This window comes from Rhinolophus sinicus, chromosome 3 (genome assembly GCF_057876585.1).
Source record: "Rhinolophus sinicus isolate RSI-liver-muscle chromosome 3, RSI-T2T, whole genome shotgun sequence".
Classification (NCBI taxonomy): Eukaryota; Metazoa; Chordata; class Mammalia; order Chiroptera; family Rhinolophidae; genus Rhinolophus; species Rhinolophus sinicus.
The window spans coordinates 139,839,368-139,855,133 of NC_142503.1; the positions used below are offsets into that span (position 1 = coordinate 139,839,368).

Below are 15,766 nucleotides of genomic sequence, written 5' to 3' on the forward strand. Positions count from 1 at the left end.
TGAGGCGGCTCACCAAGGCTTCAGGGAATTAGATATACAGGTTTGAGGATCTGCTTTGTGAATTTGGATCTTTTCTCCTCGAGCCTAAGAACTAGGAGATCTATGTTGTTCGCTCGGATTTCAGAGGCCCAGGTTCCTGGTGCTATAGTCTATACCCTGAGTAACAGGTCTCCTAAATGCCAGTCCCAGGCTGTGGGGTTGGGGTTGCTACATGAGGTCCTACTCTGGAGATGACTGCGGCACATGAAGGCCAGAAGAGCTGGAAGCTAAATGTGTACGTACAGCCATGCCACTCTGAAAGGGGAGCTCCTGTCACAGGCACAAAATGGGAGCTGGGGTGGGGTTGGGGATATAAACTAAGCAAGTACAAGCTAGGGAGATTTCAGCAGTGCCTAGTGGAGATGTCTGGTCTCACAGGGCTGAAATCTAGCAGCTGCCACTGGCTGAGGAGCCGGGCCTCAGCACCTGGAGGGTTTTCCAGCCAACATGCCAGGCTAACTTTACTTCCCTCAGGGGGTCTCAGCTCTTGGATAGGAGAAAACCATATCTAACAAAACTGGATTTATCTTGAAGACAAGATACAATGCACAGAGAAACCAAAGACATAAAGGATAAAACAGTGAGTAAGCCCTGGGTTCCCTGCCACACCCTATAAAGAGACCACAGCCCTTCTATTTTGGGTTTACATGGATCTCTAAACACTCCCACTTTAGGGTGGGCAGACCCAGTTCTTCAATATTCTCAAAAATTATTCATTCCTTAGCTCCCCTAGATTCCCAAGAGACATCTCAACCCTTCACTTCAAGCTTCTCTGAGACAGCAATGCCATCAGTTGGCTGGGGCTACATAGAAACCACATGCAAAAACTAGAGGTACGATTATTTTTCCTTTACCTTCTACTTCCTATTCCTTTCTTTCTTTTATCCCAGATCAATCTGGGCTCCTGTTTTCTATGCCAGGCCCTACGTTAGTAGTAACATAAAGCAGATGTCAGGGGCACAAGAGCCACACCAAGTACACATAATGGTAGGAGAGAGAAATATGGAGATGGGCAACTATATACTCAAGACCAGTGTCCTTATGGGTAGGCTCGGGAGCTGGGAACTGCAGCATTGCTCCAGTGGGAAATAAACTAGTCATCCGCTCCAACAAGAGTTGGAGAAAAAACAGGGAGATCAAAGTTATGTAAGTTGAGGAGCAGTGGGGAAAAAAGGAAGAAATGGGTATAACATAGGAAATACCATTCTCTTCCCAAGAAGGGGAACCATTACCATGTTTATACAAAGCCCAGTAGTCATGTGATAGGAAAGGGTCGAGGTTTCATTAATGTTTTGGTGATGATGCCGAAAAAAAGTGACACAATGGTAACGATGGTAACTATGGAAGTAATACCCTGAGTTGCCACAGGGATAGGGCAGCCAGGCTGCAGCCAGGGCTCAGGTTTGTCACACAAGAATATATCCCAAGGAGGACACTTAGTGAGTGGTTCATTCAGAGACAGCAGGGTGTTAACACAGTGGAAGGAGAGGCAAAGTCAGTGTCAGAACTCAGAGGTTAAGTGTCTGGAGGTGACATGGTGAAGATGAATGATGTTGAGTCAGAAGCAAACGTACCGTTAGTCGGATGCTTTGCAAATGACACAGAAAATCGTTTTACGGCCGGGACAAACAAGAACTCTGGGGAGAAAAGACATCATGGGGATTATACCCACCGCTGCCCCCACCCTCTGGTCTGGAATTTGCCAGCAGTATATTCTGTTCTTTACAGTTAGTATATGACCTGCTCCCACCCCCACCCTGAGATTCCTGACTACCACAGTTCAGTCTTTTCCTTTGGGATAATCTCCTCTTAGGAATCCACAGGTCATCTCTACCACAATACAGCCCCACAAACAGAACTAATTTCACCACCACATCCTCTTCCTGATCATTTGGAAATACAATCTTTGTAGAAACGTTCACCCCTTCCCCCAATCGCTTTCCGTATCCTCTTTCCTGCTTTGGCTGAGCCACTTCCCCATCCCTGATTTCCTAGATTTTAATGAGGCTCCACTGCATTCTTCCTGACCATGGATCATCTTCCTTGGTCCTTAGCCCTACAGGTCAGAATCCAGGAAAGAATACGAAGGTGGAGTAAATTGATGCCGCAAGGCTGTATGTGGGAGGTTATGAAGGGATAAGCATAAATAAGTAGTATTTATATGGCGAGAGGGAATGCAAATGGAGGGGTGGATGGGGTCTTGGTTCCTTCTCCCCTCTATAATTGATGAATAAAACTTGTTGTAAGACCAATGTCAGTGCCATCTTAAGCATGAATAGTTCTTGAGCTGTGTCCTTGCTGGGGGACAAATGAAGGAAAGAATAGCCCCCCAAAGCCCACCCACATACCATCTCGATGCTTCAGACTGGCAGGTGGTAGCTTTTTGCCATGGCTGCGGGCGTAGTCCTGAAGATTCGGGGCGCTGGACGAGCCCCCCAGCACTGTGGTGCTGAACAGCCCTGTGCACTGTGAGCCTGCAAGGCCGGGAGTGCATTAGTAGCCACGCAAAGCTGCCATTAGCACAGAAGTACGTACGACTACACAGGAAAATAACACACACACACACACACACACACACACACACACACAGCGCCATTCAGAGCCACCATCATGTGGCCACTACATATAACCACAAACAGCTTTCACTACTGTTCATAGCTACACTGGGCAAGCAAAGTGGGTATTCTCCGGAAGATCCACATGGCAGGTACAATGGGGCACTACAAATGCAGGGTTAGTGATATTAGGGGACTCAAAGCTACTGAAAGGGATAGATTAAGCTCTCCACATGGCTCTAGGAATGTTGAAAGAACAACTAATCCCTCTAGATCTCCCTAGATTTGATGCAGTGCTCCTTACCCTAGATACAGGGTTTGAAGAACCCAGAAATCTAGTCCCTCATAGGTTGAAAAGGAAAGAACTTTGAATGAAGCTGGAGATTAGGTTTTGAGTGCTCAGCTCAAATCCCAAGTTCTCAGAAGTTCCGATTCTTCCCAGGTTTTTCACCCAACACTCCCTCCCTTATATCTTCCTTCAGGCTTTTTTTTTTTTTACCTTTCCTAAGAAAGAAAGTATGAGACTCACTGAATTTTTAAACCTGGAAGTGACTCTAAAAAAAGGGATCTCATTTGCTCAAGGTCATACAGTTTGTTAGGAGCTGAACTGGACTAGAATCCAGGTCTCCCGACTCTGAGGACCAACTGTGTTCACTTGGAAAAGAAATAATTATATTTTCATCAAGAAGAAACAGGTTGTTGTTTCTGAAGGGAAGATGTACACAAATTGAAAGGCATGTGACGACTCAGGTGATTATATATAAAGCATACCTACTATGTGCTGAGCACCCTACTAAGGAGGAGGACCTGGTGAGCAGGAAACAACAAAAAAGACATGTATTTTTCTGCTCTCAAAAGTTTATTGTTTTGTAAGCTCTATGCTCAAAGCCAGATGCCCACACACATAAGTTCAAAGAAAGCAAAGAGAACTCTATGGCCAATCAGAGGAGTAAACAAAACGTGAAAAATCTCTGAAGCAAATAAATCAAGCCAGTCACTGTCACAAACATCTGAGTAAGAGTACTCCTGTCTCCTACTATAGCCCATGAGGACAGAAAGGGAAGGAAGAAACAAGTCTGCCCCCCACGTTTGTGGGATTTGCCTCTGTACTTCCAAATCCATCTTAGCCAAGACCCTGGGTTTGGTTTGGAAACTTAACCTTCATAGGGGAGATGAATAAAGTGGAGAGGAGGTCAGTTTCCTTTGAGCCCACAAAGAAGGGGCCATGGGTTCAGGGGTCCCAGCATTTCAGGGTCACCACAGAAATCAAGAAGCTCAGATGGTTGATCATCTCCACCCTGGAATTTAGGACTGCTCACCTATGCAGTAGCTTCTACCTTTCATGCTCACAAGGCTCTAGAATGGGGTTTCAGAGAGTAATAAGGATTGCTAAATATGTCTGTTTTTCTTCAGAGAAACTGAAACTAGCTGGCTCTATCCCAGACCACCTGAAGCTTTGTTCCACATTTACTTCCTCCACTAAATAATTTTCTGGTGGCATCCTGCTAATCTGGCCTGCCCAGTCCTTAGACCATCTCAGAGGGTGGTCTCCACCTTACCACCACCATCTGTCAACCACATGTCCATACCTCTGCCTTGTTCTGGACAGCACTTCACTTCACTGGGCCAGACACAGCTATGCTCCTTTCCAGCTTACCTGAAACCTACCCTTTACTGGGACTTCTGGGACGAGAAGTCCATATCGCATGCCTATACATGTCATTTATTCTTCATGTCCCAAACCATCTACTTATTTTGGGGATCTAGAAGGCAACCTACTCCCATAAAATTAGCCTGGAAAGTTATCAAAACCTCCCTCCCTTTTCTGGTCCAAATGCTGACTATGTGGGGGCCGAGAAATTGGGTGCCAAGGACAAAGGTAACAGAAAAATGAAAAGAGCTACATGGAAAGACTAATAGGACAAGATAGAAAGAGCCAGGGGACCAAGTCCAGACCCCGCACAATTGTCCCTAACTGCCAGTTCTAGTTCATGGCTCACAAGGCACTGTGTTCAAAGATAGCCCCTCCCAAGGTCCACTCCCCACTCCCAAAAAATACAATACCCTCTGAGGCTTGGTCCTTCCTGCAGTCTGTGTTCTTAGGAAAGGTTGAATGATGTTCTCCACCCCTCTCCAGGAATCAAAAAAATCAAGAGACATTCCCTCAAAGTCCTGAGAGAAGCCTCTGCCACTATACCAGTCTCAGATTTGTCCCTCAATTTTCAGGAAGGAAGGAAAAAAAATTACAGGATTAGGAAAGGATGAAGGGAAGGGCATGGAGGTAGGAGGGGCCAGAGCAGGGATGTACTAAACACAGGTCTTAGAGAAAAACATAGCACAATTCTCCAAATGAGGAATATGACACTTATGGGGGGGTTACCTCTATTTATAGCTCTGTCTCTGATAACTCTGAAGATTCAGAGACTCCAAGGCCACTTAAGGTCTGGGCTAAACTGGAGGGACAGATAAGGAATGAGAGGGGAAGCCAGAAAAAAGCTCTTCAGTCAGAGGAATGGGGGTTGGTATAGAAAACACCTTCCTGGAATGGAAACAGTCATGTCGGACCAAAGTTCACACCTAAACATGGCTTCTCCCAATTCATCCTCCCTAGCCCCACCTGACAATTCCACTGACTTCATGACCCCAATTCCCACAATACAATTCTGAAAAACAGACAGACACCCCTTCCCAACAATAGGTGAGGGACGCTGGAAAACCATACCTAGGCCACTCTGCTTAATCTCTGTCGGTGGCCGTGAAGATGAAAAGAGCCGGTAGCCACCAGGCCTAGAGGATGAAGTCTCAGAAAGCACCTGGGGAAAAAGGACTCTGTGTTACCATTTTGCCACTTTAGCACAGCAGTCTAAAACCCAGGTCCTGAATTCCTGCCCCTACAAAAGCCAAGCAATGTCAGAAAGTTTGGAAGAACCAAAGGATTTTTATGGGGATAGAAGAAAGGGAATGAAAAGTATACTTTGCAGAGGGAACTGTCTGGGGAACCCTATACTAGAAGGCACTTCTATTTCCAATATGGCTGTCCTCACAGCCCTCCCATCCCAAATCTGAGAAATCATTATTCAACCATTCTCGGGTCTCAGCAGAGCAGGGTTCCTTAATCTTATCAATCCCTCCACAGGACTCAGAAAGCCAATCACAATAGCTCAGCCACAATAAGAAGTAAAATCTGGCCACCCTCTCTTCTTTCTGTGGGACAGCTGTTGGCTATGGCAACCATACTCAGTTTCTTACTTGAACCAAGAAGCCCTCCCCGCCACTCCTGGAGACATGAAACAGATATGTAAAAGGCCCATAAGGGTCCAATCATACAGCCCCCAACATACATACACCCCCTTCCTAAACAGCGTTCTGAGTCCCTAAGTCCCAAAAGGCAAAGACAGAGGCAAAAAAGGAAGACGAGGTAGGGAGGGCCACCTGTGTGCAGGACGCCAGGTGAGTGGTGGACACAGCCCGGGGCTGTAGGCCGATGGCGGGGGAAGGCCGGGGGAGGTCTCCTGACCTCCGGCGGCGCCGTCCCCGCAAGGGACTCAGGTCCAGGTTCCCCGTGCACTGCATGTTCATGACCTGCAATCAGACCGGTGGTGGTGGGGAGAAGCCGGTCACGGCTCCTTTAATCCCCAGGCTCCCGAAAGCCCCAGTGCCCATTGGGAAGAGCGATTTACAGGTCTGGAGAAAATGAATGCCTAGGGCCCAGCTGCTATGAAGGTCACAGGTTTTGTATTCTAAAACAGACCAAAAATATGAGCTGACAAGAGGAGAAGGATGGGAGGAAGGGTTGGAGGTAATAGGGCTAAGACTGCCAATGCCTATACTTACAGAACAAGGAGAGTAAATACTAACATTAAAGGGCTGTGTGACCAAGGAGCAGAAAGAAGATTTTCTCGCAAATCTAAGGGGCACATCTTGGGCAACCATCATCCTGGACGAGCCACAGTATAAGGAGAATTAGTGACGGAAAGGAAGGAAGGTGGGGCTAACAGAAAGCTTCCTGTTGGCCTGAAAGAAAGGAGTCGATCTCATCAAGCCCAAGAGATGATACAGAGAGCTCTGCCTTTCCTATATGTCTTGACTGCTTAAACGAGAAGGAAAAAGGGGGTCAAGCACAACAGTGCCAGAGACACTGGCACACTACTTGATTGGGGGAGACATTTAGATGTGGGGAGCAGTTTATTGATGGGAGATCATGTCATTCTATCCGTTTGATCCATTCACGTGAGTCGGAAGGGTACTAGTGTGCTATGGATGTGCTACGCTAACTTACACCTCAGAGAGAAAATGATGCATACCCTTGAAAGAAACAGTATTCACAACTTAAAATGCACTTTAAAATCATCAAGAAGAAAAAGATGAGTCTAGAAAGAGACTATGGTTTGTCTTCTCAGGTTTCTACAAAATTTTAACTGTGACTCTCTGGCTGAACCTATGTAAGCTAGTTATAGATTCTCCTGAGATATTCCTAAAATGAGAAGACCAATTCCTTAAAGACAGAGCTGGCACAAAGCCAGGTGAACAGATTCACCTGTCAAAGCAAGACCCAAATCAGTCCCTGAAACTGGGATAAATCATGGGGTCAAAAAGAGTAGCATTGGGCCAAAGAGGGAAACAATCTTTCCAGGAAAAAAGACCAACACAAAATCCCCAGGACAGTCAGTCACCTGGACACAATGTGACATTTACAACAGTCCCTTCCTCTTGCTAGAGAACTGGAACCAGGACTAGAGACATACTCCAAGAATAGCAGAATGTAGGCCCAGGCCGATAAATCTGCTCATTAGATAGACTTTCAGACTTGATTCCCTTCTAGGATGAGAGTACAGATAACCCTAAAGGGATTAAATGAAAGTATAACATATTTGCTCCTCCTGTCTGAGCTATAATTTTTATAAGGCAACAGAGATGGAGAGGACCTGGCATTTAGTATCAATCGTATTATTATTATAGCTACTGTTCACTGAGCATCTCTATAGGATGGATATTACTTGTATTTTATAGATGAAAAAAATTGAGGCTTGGAGAAGTTACCTGTCCGAGGTCACACAGCTTCTAAGTATCAGACTGGGATTTTAGCCCAGAGTACATGCTGTTTCTACTATATTTCCTTTTAAAGAACTGCCTTTTCAAAAGCATCCAGAGGCCTCCTCCTCAATCTCATCTCTTACAATCCTTATCTCTCAGGCACCTCTCACTGGCGTCTCTTTAATCTCAGAAGTATCAACCACCTTAAAGGAGTTTTATTGTGAAACCAGCTGTGAAAGAGAGATTAAGTAACACATGTCCATCAGGGTTAGGAAGATTCTGCTTAAGGTCCCAAGGATCCCCTCCCCCCAAGGGAACTCAGAGGATTCATGGATATTGTCCCATGAGCACTTCCACCACTTCTTTCTCCCAAGACCGTCCCATTACCTCCATGGAGCCAGCTTTGCGGTTACGAATGAGGGGTGATCTCCTTGGGAGGCCAGGGCCCTCAGAGGACTGGGGTGAAGTCTGTAGTGCCCGGTCTGGCTCATCTGATGCCTTCCCTGGGCACAGGTTCTCCATGCTGCCTTGGTCTGTCTTCATTTCCTCATTCTGTCCAACAACAGGCACAGATAGAAGTGTGAATGGCCTCCAGCCTCCTAATCCCAGGCTTCCCAACCCTTTTACCTCCCTGTACTGTTTCCAAGGTTCCCAGCACTTGGTTCCTAAATGCTCCAGTCCCAAACCCCAGCATTCTGACTCACCTCAGAAGAGGCGGGACGGAATCCATAGCCAGTTGGGGCACTGCCTTCTTCCTCAACACCTTTCACTCCAGGGCTGAAGTGCAGTTCCACATGGAACCGCTCCTCTGATAAGGGATCCTGTGGGGTGTCATCAGGTGCAGGGGCTGTGAGAGGAGCTGGATATGGTGGTGGAAGACCAGGCAGGAACAACAGAGAGGAACCCGAGAGAAACATCCTCCCAGGGTGGAGGATTTAGTCTTACCCCACTCGGGATGATCTAGTAGAGCTTCCCTTGTAGCCTAGTGTTACAGGATCCTCATCCCCTCACCGCCACCATTTGAGATTCACTGCTTCATGTGACTTTCCACCTTCTTCTTCTATAACCCTCCCCATACATCTCCCACAATATCTCAGCTTTGCTACAGTGCATATAGCAGCACTTTATTTAAAGATATCCTTGTGGAGCCATATGTGTAACAATGTTTGAGAGAAAGGCTCACTGTCCCAAATTCCATACCCTCCCTAAATGGCAGAGTATGTTCTATGGTATCTCTGGCACACCACCATCCCAAAATACTTTTTCTGTTCCAGTAGGAACTTCCTAGGTACTCTGTGTCATGCTGTGCCTAGGTGCCACACCTAGCTGGAGTCTACAAATTCATAAGTTAAGAAAGTTTTTTCCTAAAAGGGGATGGAGAAGAAAGAAGGGGCCCTCTTCCTCATCCCACCCTGTTAGCTCCTCACCCGTGTGTTGTCCTCATAAAGCATGATGACAATCTGGGTCATGTAGTTGAGCTCTGAGATGGCACTAAGATAAGCCAAAGCTCGCTGCCACTGTGCATCCTGAGTTTCCTACCGAACACAAGAAGAGGTAAGCCAACACCCAAGGACAAGGGAGTCAGGGAATGGGCAGGGAGACAAGGAGAACAGAGAAAGCTTGAAGTAAAAAAAGAAGCATGAGGAACAGACTAAAAGAATGCTGGGAAAAGATGATCATAGGCTGAAGGAAGAAGTAGGAGCCTTACATCCAGAAGTCCCCCATAACGGAAGACACTGAGTAGAGAGTGGACATGGCTTTCGCTGGTGAAATAGAGACGTGTTCGAACATGGCGGCCTGGGGAGAGCACTCCTCGGGAATACCTGAGATAATAGCTAAGTCACTCGCACTGTCAGATAAACCTCTCCCCCCCCCCGCCCCCAAACTCTTTCCTCCCACCTCAAAGACTTCTCCTCTGCTTTCCACCCCAGAATCCCTTCTATTCTTGGTTCTGGATTCCCCCAAGGGCTCCCTGACATGCCCCTCCCTCCATCCAGCTCCCCTCCCAGCCCTCCCTCACAGGGGATGCAGCTTGTTGACAGACTCATCCTCGTGGGTTCTCTGCAGGTCAAGTAGTATCTTCCGCAACAATGGAAGACAGAAGCCCACGGCAATCTCCAGTTTCTCCTCCCGACTGATCCCGTACTCCTAGGGGCCATAGGCCAAGAATAAGTACCTCAGTGGATCTTGTTTTTCTTTTGCCTCATACTCTCAGGCCCAAGATTATGCTTGTGTGCACCTCAGGTTTGGGGTTTCTTTCATATCCACCACATTCCCCCGCTCCAGGTTTCCCTGCAGCTAGTCTCTTATACTTACTCAGTGCCAGAGTAGACCCTGAGAATTGTAGCAACTCAACACCTTCCTTCCCTAAGTTTCCTTCCCCTGGTTCCCACACCACCCCTCCTCCTTTCTGCCTTTTTGCTCCCTCCTTACTCCATACCCATATCCCCAGGCTAGGTTCCTGACCTGAGACACACCTGGGGAATGACCACATCAGCCAGTGCCTTAGAGAGACGGAGCAACTCTGCTGTGCCTTGAAGTCCCAGACTTGCATTGTGCTGCACATCATACTTGACACAGTCATAGATGTCAGGGATCTTACTGATATCATAGCGCCCACTCTTCTGCCGAAAGTCACGCTCCAGCTTGCTCCAACGCTGTAGCATTAGCTCTAGCGTCTCACTGTGGTAGAGTTGCAGGTCTGGAAGGAAGACGGAGTGTCAGAGAAGCCAAGATTTTACCTCTAACAAAAAACCCTAACAAAACTGAAGTAGAATCAGAGAGATGAGTATGCCATGTCTCCGACATTTAGGAGAAGACATAGGAGTGTCTGAGGAATCCAACCACACCTGAAACCTTGAAGGGAAGATAGTATTCATACCCACCTACATACTTAGGGTCCTGCATCCGTTCCTGGATCTGGTGAGTGAGGTTTTCAATCAGGGCAAATACCTGATCACAGACCTTCACAGGATTCTGGATGACAGCCATGGAGTTGAGTAGGGAAGTGCTTCCAGTGGGAGCCAGCTGTGGGGAAGAGAGAGATGAAAGGCAAGATAGGCAAAGTGCGAACTGCCCAGATTCCTGTGAGCTTATTACAGAGATTGCCTGTAAATAAAATGTTTGTTGGCTTACTCCAAAGAGCACTCTTAGACTATTGCACACACCAGCAGTTCTAGGGCCTTCAGATGAGGGGACTGCTCTAGCATGCAGTCATCTATCTAAGAAGGGTTGATCTTAAAAGTCTTAGAGTCCAGAGGAAATAAAATAGACCTAGGTTCTTTTCTTGGAAGGGTTCTAAAAACCACATAAAAAATGCTGGGGAATAAAGATTAAACCAAAATCCCTCAAAATTCTCACAGAATGTTTTCATGAGTAGGCAATGGAGATAATATTATCGTATTCCTCTAAACAAGATGCTAGCTTGAACCTAGAGAAGAGGTGCCAATCTCAGAACTAGGTGCCAACTCAAACTTTTAGGACAGTAACAGTCAATGAAGAATGGGGAAAGGCAAAGAGGATTGTGGACGGAATGCACACATTCTACCTACATGAGTTCCATTCTTGTTAGCAAAAGGAAGCAAGGGAGAAAGAAAAGGTGCCTTAGCTTTTTCAGATTTGACACTGAGCAATGGATTAGAAAATAAAGGAGCAAGGTCCAGCCCTTATCAAGTGTGTTCAGAAAAGAACACAGAAAAAGCCATTCTCTAGGCAATGTGCTCAGCTACTTAGTTCATTTAAGAGTCTATAAGAAATGGTGTGAATGTACTTAATGCCACTTGAACAGTACACTTAAAAGTGGTTCAAGTGGTACTACAATTTTAAAAAATCAATAATTTTTTTTTTTTTAAAAAGAATCTATCAGAAATGTGGAGCTATCAGTGGTAGGATGATGGAAAGTCATTGTCTAGCATATGATACCCAGTCAATAATGGCCTGGGTACACAGGAAAAAGGATGACATTGGGTGATGGCATCCACTATGATTAATACCTTGAAGCAGTGTACTGCAGTGGCTAACAGCCTGGGCTCTCAGGTTAAACTCCTTGGGTTCAAACTAGCTGGGTGACCTTGGAAACGTTGCTTAAATTCTTCTGAGCCTAGGTTTCCTAATCTGTAAAATGGGGGGAAAGTAGTACAGGTCCACAGTTCTTATGGTGGATTAAAGATGACCACAAAATTAATTCTTTGTCACCTTCCCCTTCCCTTGAATCTAGGCTGGCCCTGTGACTCCTAACCAATAAAAGATAATAAAGTTATGTTGTGCTAATTCTGGGCTACACTTCAAAGAAGTTTGGAGGCTTCTGCTTTGGGAGAGTTTTAAGTTACCATTTAAGAAGTCTGGTTACCATGCTACAGAAACCACATGGAGAAAACATGTGGAGAGGAAAGGCCCTGAGACTACAGGGAGAGCGTGAAGGGGGAGAGAGCCCAGCCATCCCAGCATCCCAGTCGAGCCTCCAGATGGTTCAGTTCCAACATCTGGATAACATCTGGGCAAATTAGGAGAAACCCCAAGCAAGACGAGTTGAGCCTAGAACTGTAAGACAATAAAATGGTGGTTGTCTTAAGTTACTGAGTTTTGAGGTAGTTTTTTTATGCAGCAATAGATAACTGAAACATTCATTCGAAATCCTTGGGACCAGCTAGGTTTGGAATTGAGAATTTTTCAGACTTTAGGAAGTTCATACAGTGCATATGCTATATGCTATGTAATATCTCTAGCAGGGCCTAGGGCATAACCAAACACATTTACATTTACACAGCAAAATGTATGACTATTTACACTAAATGGGATAAATAGGGATTTGAAATAGTCTTATCGGGGGGGTGGTAGATGAGGGTAAAGGGGATCAAATATATGGTGATGGAAGGAGAAACTGACTCTGGGTGTGAACACACAATGGGATTTATAGATGATGTATTACAGAATTGTACACCTGAAATCTATGTAACTTTACTAACAATTGTCACCCTAATAAACTTTAATTTAAAAAAATAGTCTTATCAGGTTTTGCTACCAAATGCTTCTTGGTTCCAAACCTATAAAAATCTTTTTGATTTTTGAAATTGTGGATATGAGACTTTTGAAATTGTAGACCCCTACTTATCTCAAAGGGTAAAGAGTAACTGAGATAATGTATGAAAAGCACATACCATTACTAATTACTATTGTTTATAATTCTTGGAATTTGGGATCAGGGGTATATTGTGTACAGAGATAGGGAGAGCCCGACCTGCTCATAATCCTCAGGGCCAAAGGGCGTATCCTGCTGCAAAATGTGGTGCAGTCGAGCTTTGACCCGGTGCTGGCAGCTGCTCAAGGAATCACCGTCGCTGTCCAGGAGCCCGTTCATGTTGGCACTCTTCACCATTTGTACCAAAATGGGTGTCAGCTCCCCTTCTAGAGCCAGAAGGCCCTGGAGGGGAAGTACAAAGTCTATTAGTTTTCTTTCCAGTCTAGTGCAGTCCCCGCAGGCCTAGATGGTGTGGGAGATAAAATAACAACTGGCTTGGAGGACTGCGTATAGGTCAAGGGGCCTGCCCTCGCTAATTATTCTCGGTAGTATAGAATGGAATCAGACACAAGAAGAAATTTCTCTGAGTCGGCACACAAAGACCCTAAAATTTCCCAACTAGTTCTCCAAACTCTCTGCTGCTCTCCCTAAATGAAGCTGGGATTGTGAGAGACTGTAGTGTGCACCTTAGCAAAGGCAGCAGCAGTCATCTGGACACGGCCCTCATCAGAGGCATAGATCTTGAGATCATGGCGGAAAGTGCTATGGAGACGAAGCAGCCCACATCCGGGGAAGCCAGCATAGTCACCTGGGGGGAAAGGGGAAGACCAGGAGTGCATGCTACCCACATGCTCATTCCTCCTTTAACTTCGCCATTGCCTCAGTCCCTTCATTTCCCAACTTATCCCCTAATCATCTTATCCCGACCTCGCTAGGTATTTACACAACCCCACCCCCACCCTGCCAAACACTCACCCTGTCCTCCAGGGTACATGCAGCGAAAAGCTCGCCCCAGCTCCTCAGCCTGAACACGACCAGCAGGAGTGAGTTCTCCACCCCACTTCAGTACCAGCAATAGAGATGGTCCGAGAGCCTCCGGCTGTGGATCTGTAGGAATAAGGGGCGGTGAACAAGTCTATAAAGAGAATACCTGGGATATCTAAATGTTAGGTCTTTTGAGGAGCCCAAACAGGTAATCTGGGGTTCAGGTCATCTAAGGATTCAAGAATAAGAGGTCTGAATGTAATGGGAAGGGAATATTGTATCTTACCTTGCCCCTCATTAGAAGCTTTTACTCCATGAGGGTAATAAGTCAACTGCACCTTCCGGTTGATGCCTGAGAAGTGACCATACCTGCAGGATAAACCCACAATTTACTTTCTGTCCCAGCTACCAAGTCTCACTGTTATTGGCTCCCTTTTCCGAGCCCCTTTCTCACATCTCCAGCACAGACTTCAGCTGCTCTAGTTTCCCAGTCTTCTCCTCGATCTCGCCACCTGGTTCTTTCTCCAGTTCAGCCAATAGCAGCCGTGCGATGTCCAGCACCTCCTGGAGGAGATAACAGGGTATCCATGCAGGAGGCCACGTCCTGGCCTGTTACCCTTTCATCCTGGTCTCTCATGGAGGCCCCAATCCCATACCCATTATCTTTCACAAAGCACTGATGCTTCCAGCCAGATTCACCATCTTACCTGTAGCTGCTCGGGCCGTTTTAGTTTTAATTTCCCTGTCTTGTAGCCACTATGTTTTTCAAATAGACTGAAAAACCTGAAGAAATAAGGAGAAGCTTTAGTATGGGGTAAGATAGTCAAAGCCTCTGGAAGCTGCCCCCTCCTTAGTTCCCTCACAAAAACTATTTGTTTAAATTAGAACACTCTTCCTACCTTGGGTGCGTCACTTCCATCTTCATCTTCTGCTTGGGGGTACGATCCCCATGACGGATAATTGCAATGACACAACGAAGTTCCATCCTAAGACAGGGGATGCTTTTAGGGCCTCTCCTCCATCCCACCCGACACCACCTCCCACCATTTCATCCTACTTGACATGTCAAAGAACAAAGGGAAAACTGTAGGTAGGGTTAAGGAAACTGCCTAGAAGAGACCCAGGCTCCACTAGTAAGAACGAACAGGGTCAAGAAGTAACCACTGGTCTGACTTAGGTGCCTTAAGTTGGTTACTCCAGCTTTTTTACTTTTGCTCACATAGTGCCAGATGTGGTAGGGACAATGGGAATGTCCTCAGCCTCTGTGGGGATGGACCATGGGATCTGAAACTGTGGGGCAAGTTCCCGCATTATGGTGTTCCTAGAAGGAGAAATATAAAGAAGCTGTGTGAAAATGAATGAACCAGAACCACACATATGAATGAAGCGCTCAAAAACTAGTATGTTGTAGATTAATATACATTAATATACATTAATATAAAGTCTAAAAATATGCAAAAAAAGACACCCCCAGATTTGCAATAAAAATATTAATATATGGAAATAACAAACACTAAATTAACAATTGTGGGTACCTCTGGGTGGGAGGGAAGGGGATGTAATTAGCAACGGTTATGGAAAGGCTATATTCTGGTGTTTTTATTCCCCTTCTCTGCCTGCCCCCCCATTCCGGTTCAAGCCATTGTTTCCCAGTTGTTTCTCAGTCTAGTTGTGTAGGACACAGCTCCCTGGCCCATGCTGGTATTATGAGCCTTGTGCTCCCCCAGGGCTGAGGCAGTCCGTCGCTGGTTGTCGGTCAGCTGCTCACCGCAGCTCATGGCAGCCCAGCTCCAGGGAGAGCTGTTGTTCACAGTCTTAGCTGTAGAGGGCGCAGCTCACTGGCCCATGTGGGAATCGAACCAGTGACCGCGGTCTTAGGAGCAAGGCACTCCAATCACCTGAGCCACAGGGCTAGCCCTTGAACAGTATTCTTAATATTTTATTTCTTAAGCTCAATGGTAAATACATGGATACTCACCATATTCATCGCTCCTTATATATTTTTGAATGTTTTAAATATTATGTGATGAATTTTTTAAAAGTCAAATTGTAAAACAGTATTACAGTATGATTGATCACATTTAGTACAATAAACATTGTTTATACACGGCAGAAAAAGATACTGTTACGTCTAAGA

The 15,766-nt window shown here is 45.9% G+C and overlaps 1 protein-coding gene across 28 annotated transcripts in view; it reads right to left on the bottom strand.

Annotated features, from left to right (window-relative positions):
- The window catches only part of PPIP5K1 (diphosphoinositol pentakisphosphate kinase 1), a 38,374-nt gene that overhangs the window by 15,271 nt on the left and 7,337 nt on the right, over nt 1-15,766 (bottom strand). For 7 of the 28 annotated variants that reach the window (XR_012494768.2, XM_074327837.2, XM_019725359.3 and 4 more), the window contains 19 exons: nt 14,849-14,950; nt 14,529-14,615; nt 14,337-14,412; nt 14,084-14,193; nt 13,916-13,998; nt 13,621-13,752; nt 13,332-13,453; nt 12,865-13,047; nt 10,514-10,655; nt 10,106-10,329; nt 9,649-9,776; nt 9,337-9,451; nt 9,056-9,163; nt 8,333-8,449; nt 8,016-8,180; nt 6,027-6,176; nt 5,317-5,407; nt 2,388-2,513; nt 1,614-1,676 (listed from right to left, as the gene is read on the bottom strand). Coding sequence is in view for 27 of the 28 variants with exons in the window: in XM_074327837.2 (XP_074183938.1) it covers nt 1,614-1,676; nt 2,388-2,513; nt 5,317-5,407; nt 6,027-6,176; nt 8,016-8,180; nt 8,333-8,449; nt 9,056-9,163; nt 9,337-9,451; nt 9,649-9,776; nt 10,106-10,329; nt 10,514-10,655; nt 12,865-13,047; nt 13,332-13,453; nt 13,621-13,752; nt 13,916-13,998; nt 14,084-14,193; nt 14,337-14,412; nt 14,529-14,615; nt 14,849-14,950 (2,324 nt within the window). In the remaining variant the exon portion in view is untranslated. The remainder of the gene's footprint in view (nt 1-1,613; nt 1,677-2,387; nt 2,514-5,316; nt 5,408-6,026; nt 6,177-8,015; nt 8,181-8,332; nt 8,450-9,055; nt 9,164-9,336; nt 9,452-9,648; nt 9,777-10,105; nt 10,330-10,513; nt 10,656-12,864; nt 13,048-13,331; nt 13,454-13,620; nt 13,753-13,915; nt 13,999-14,083; nt 14,194-14,336; nt 14,413-14,528; nt 14,616-14,848; nt 14,951-15,766) is intronic. The other 21 variants (XM_074327847.2, XM_019725364.3, XM_074327838.2 and 18 more) reach the window with 10 other exon arrangements.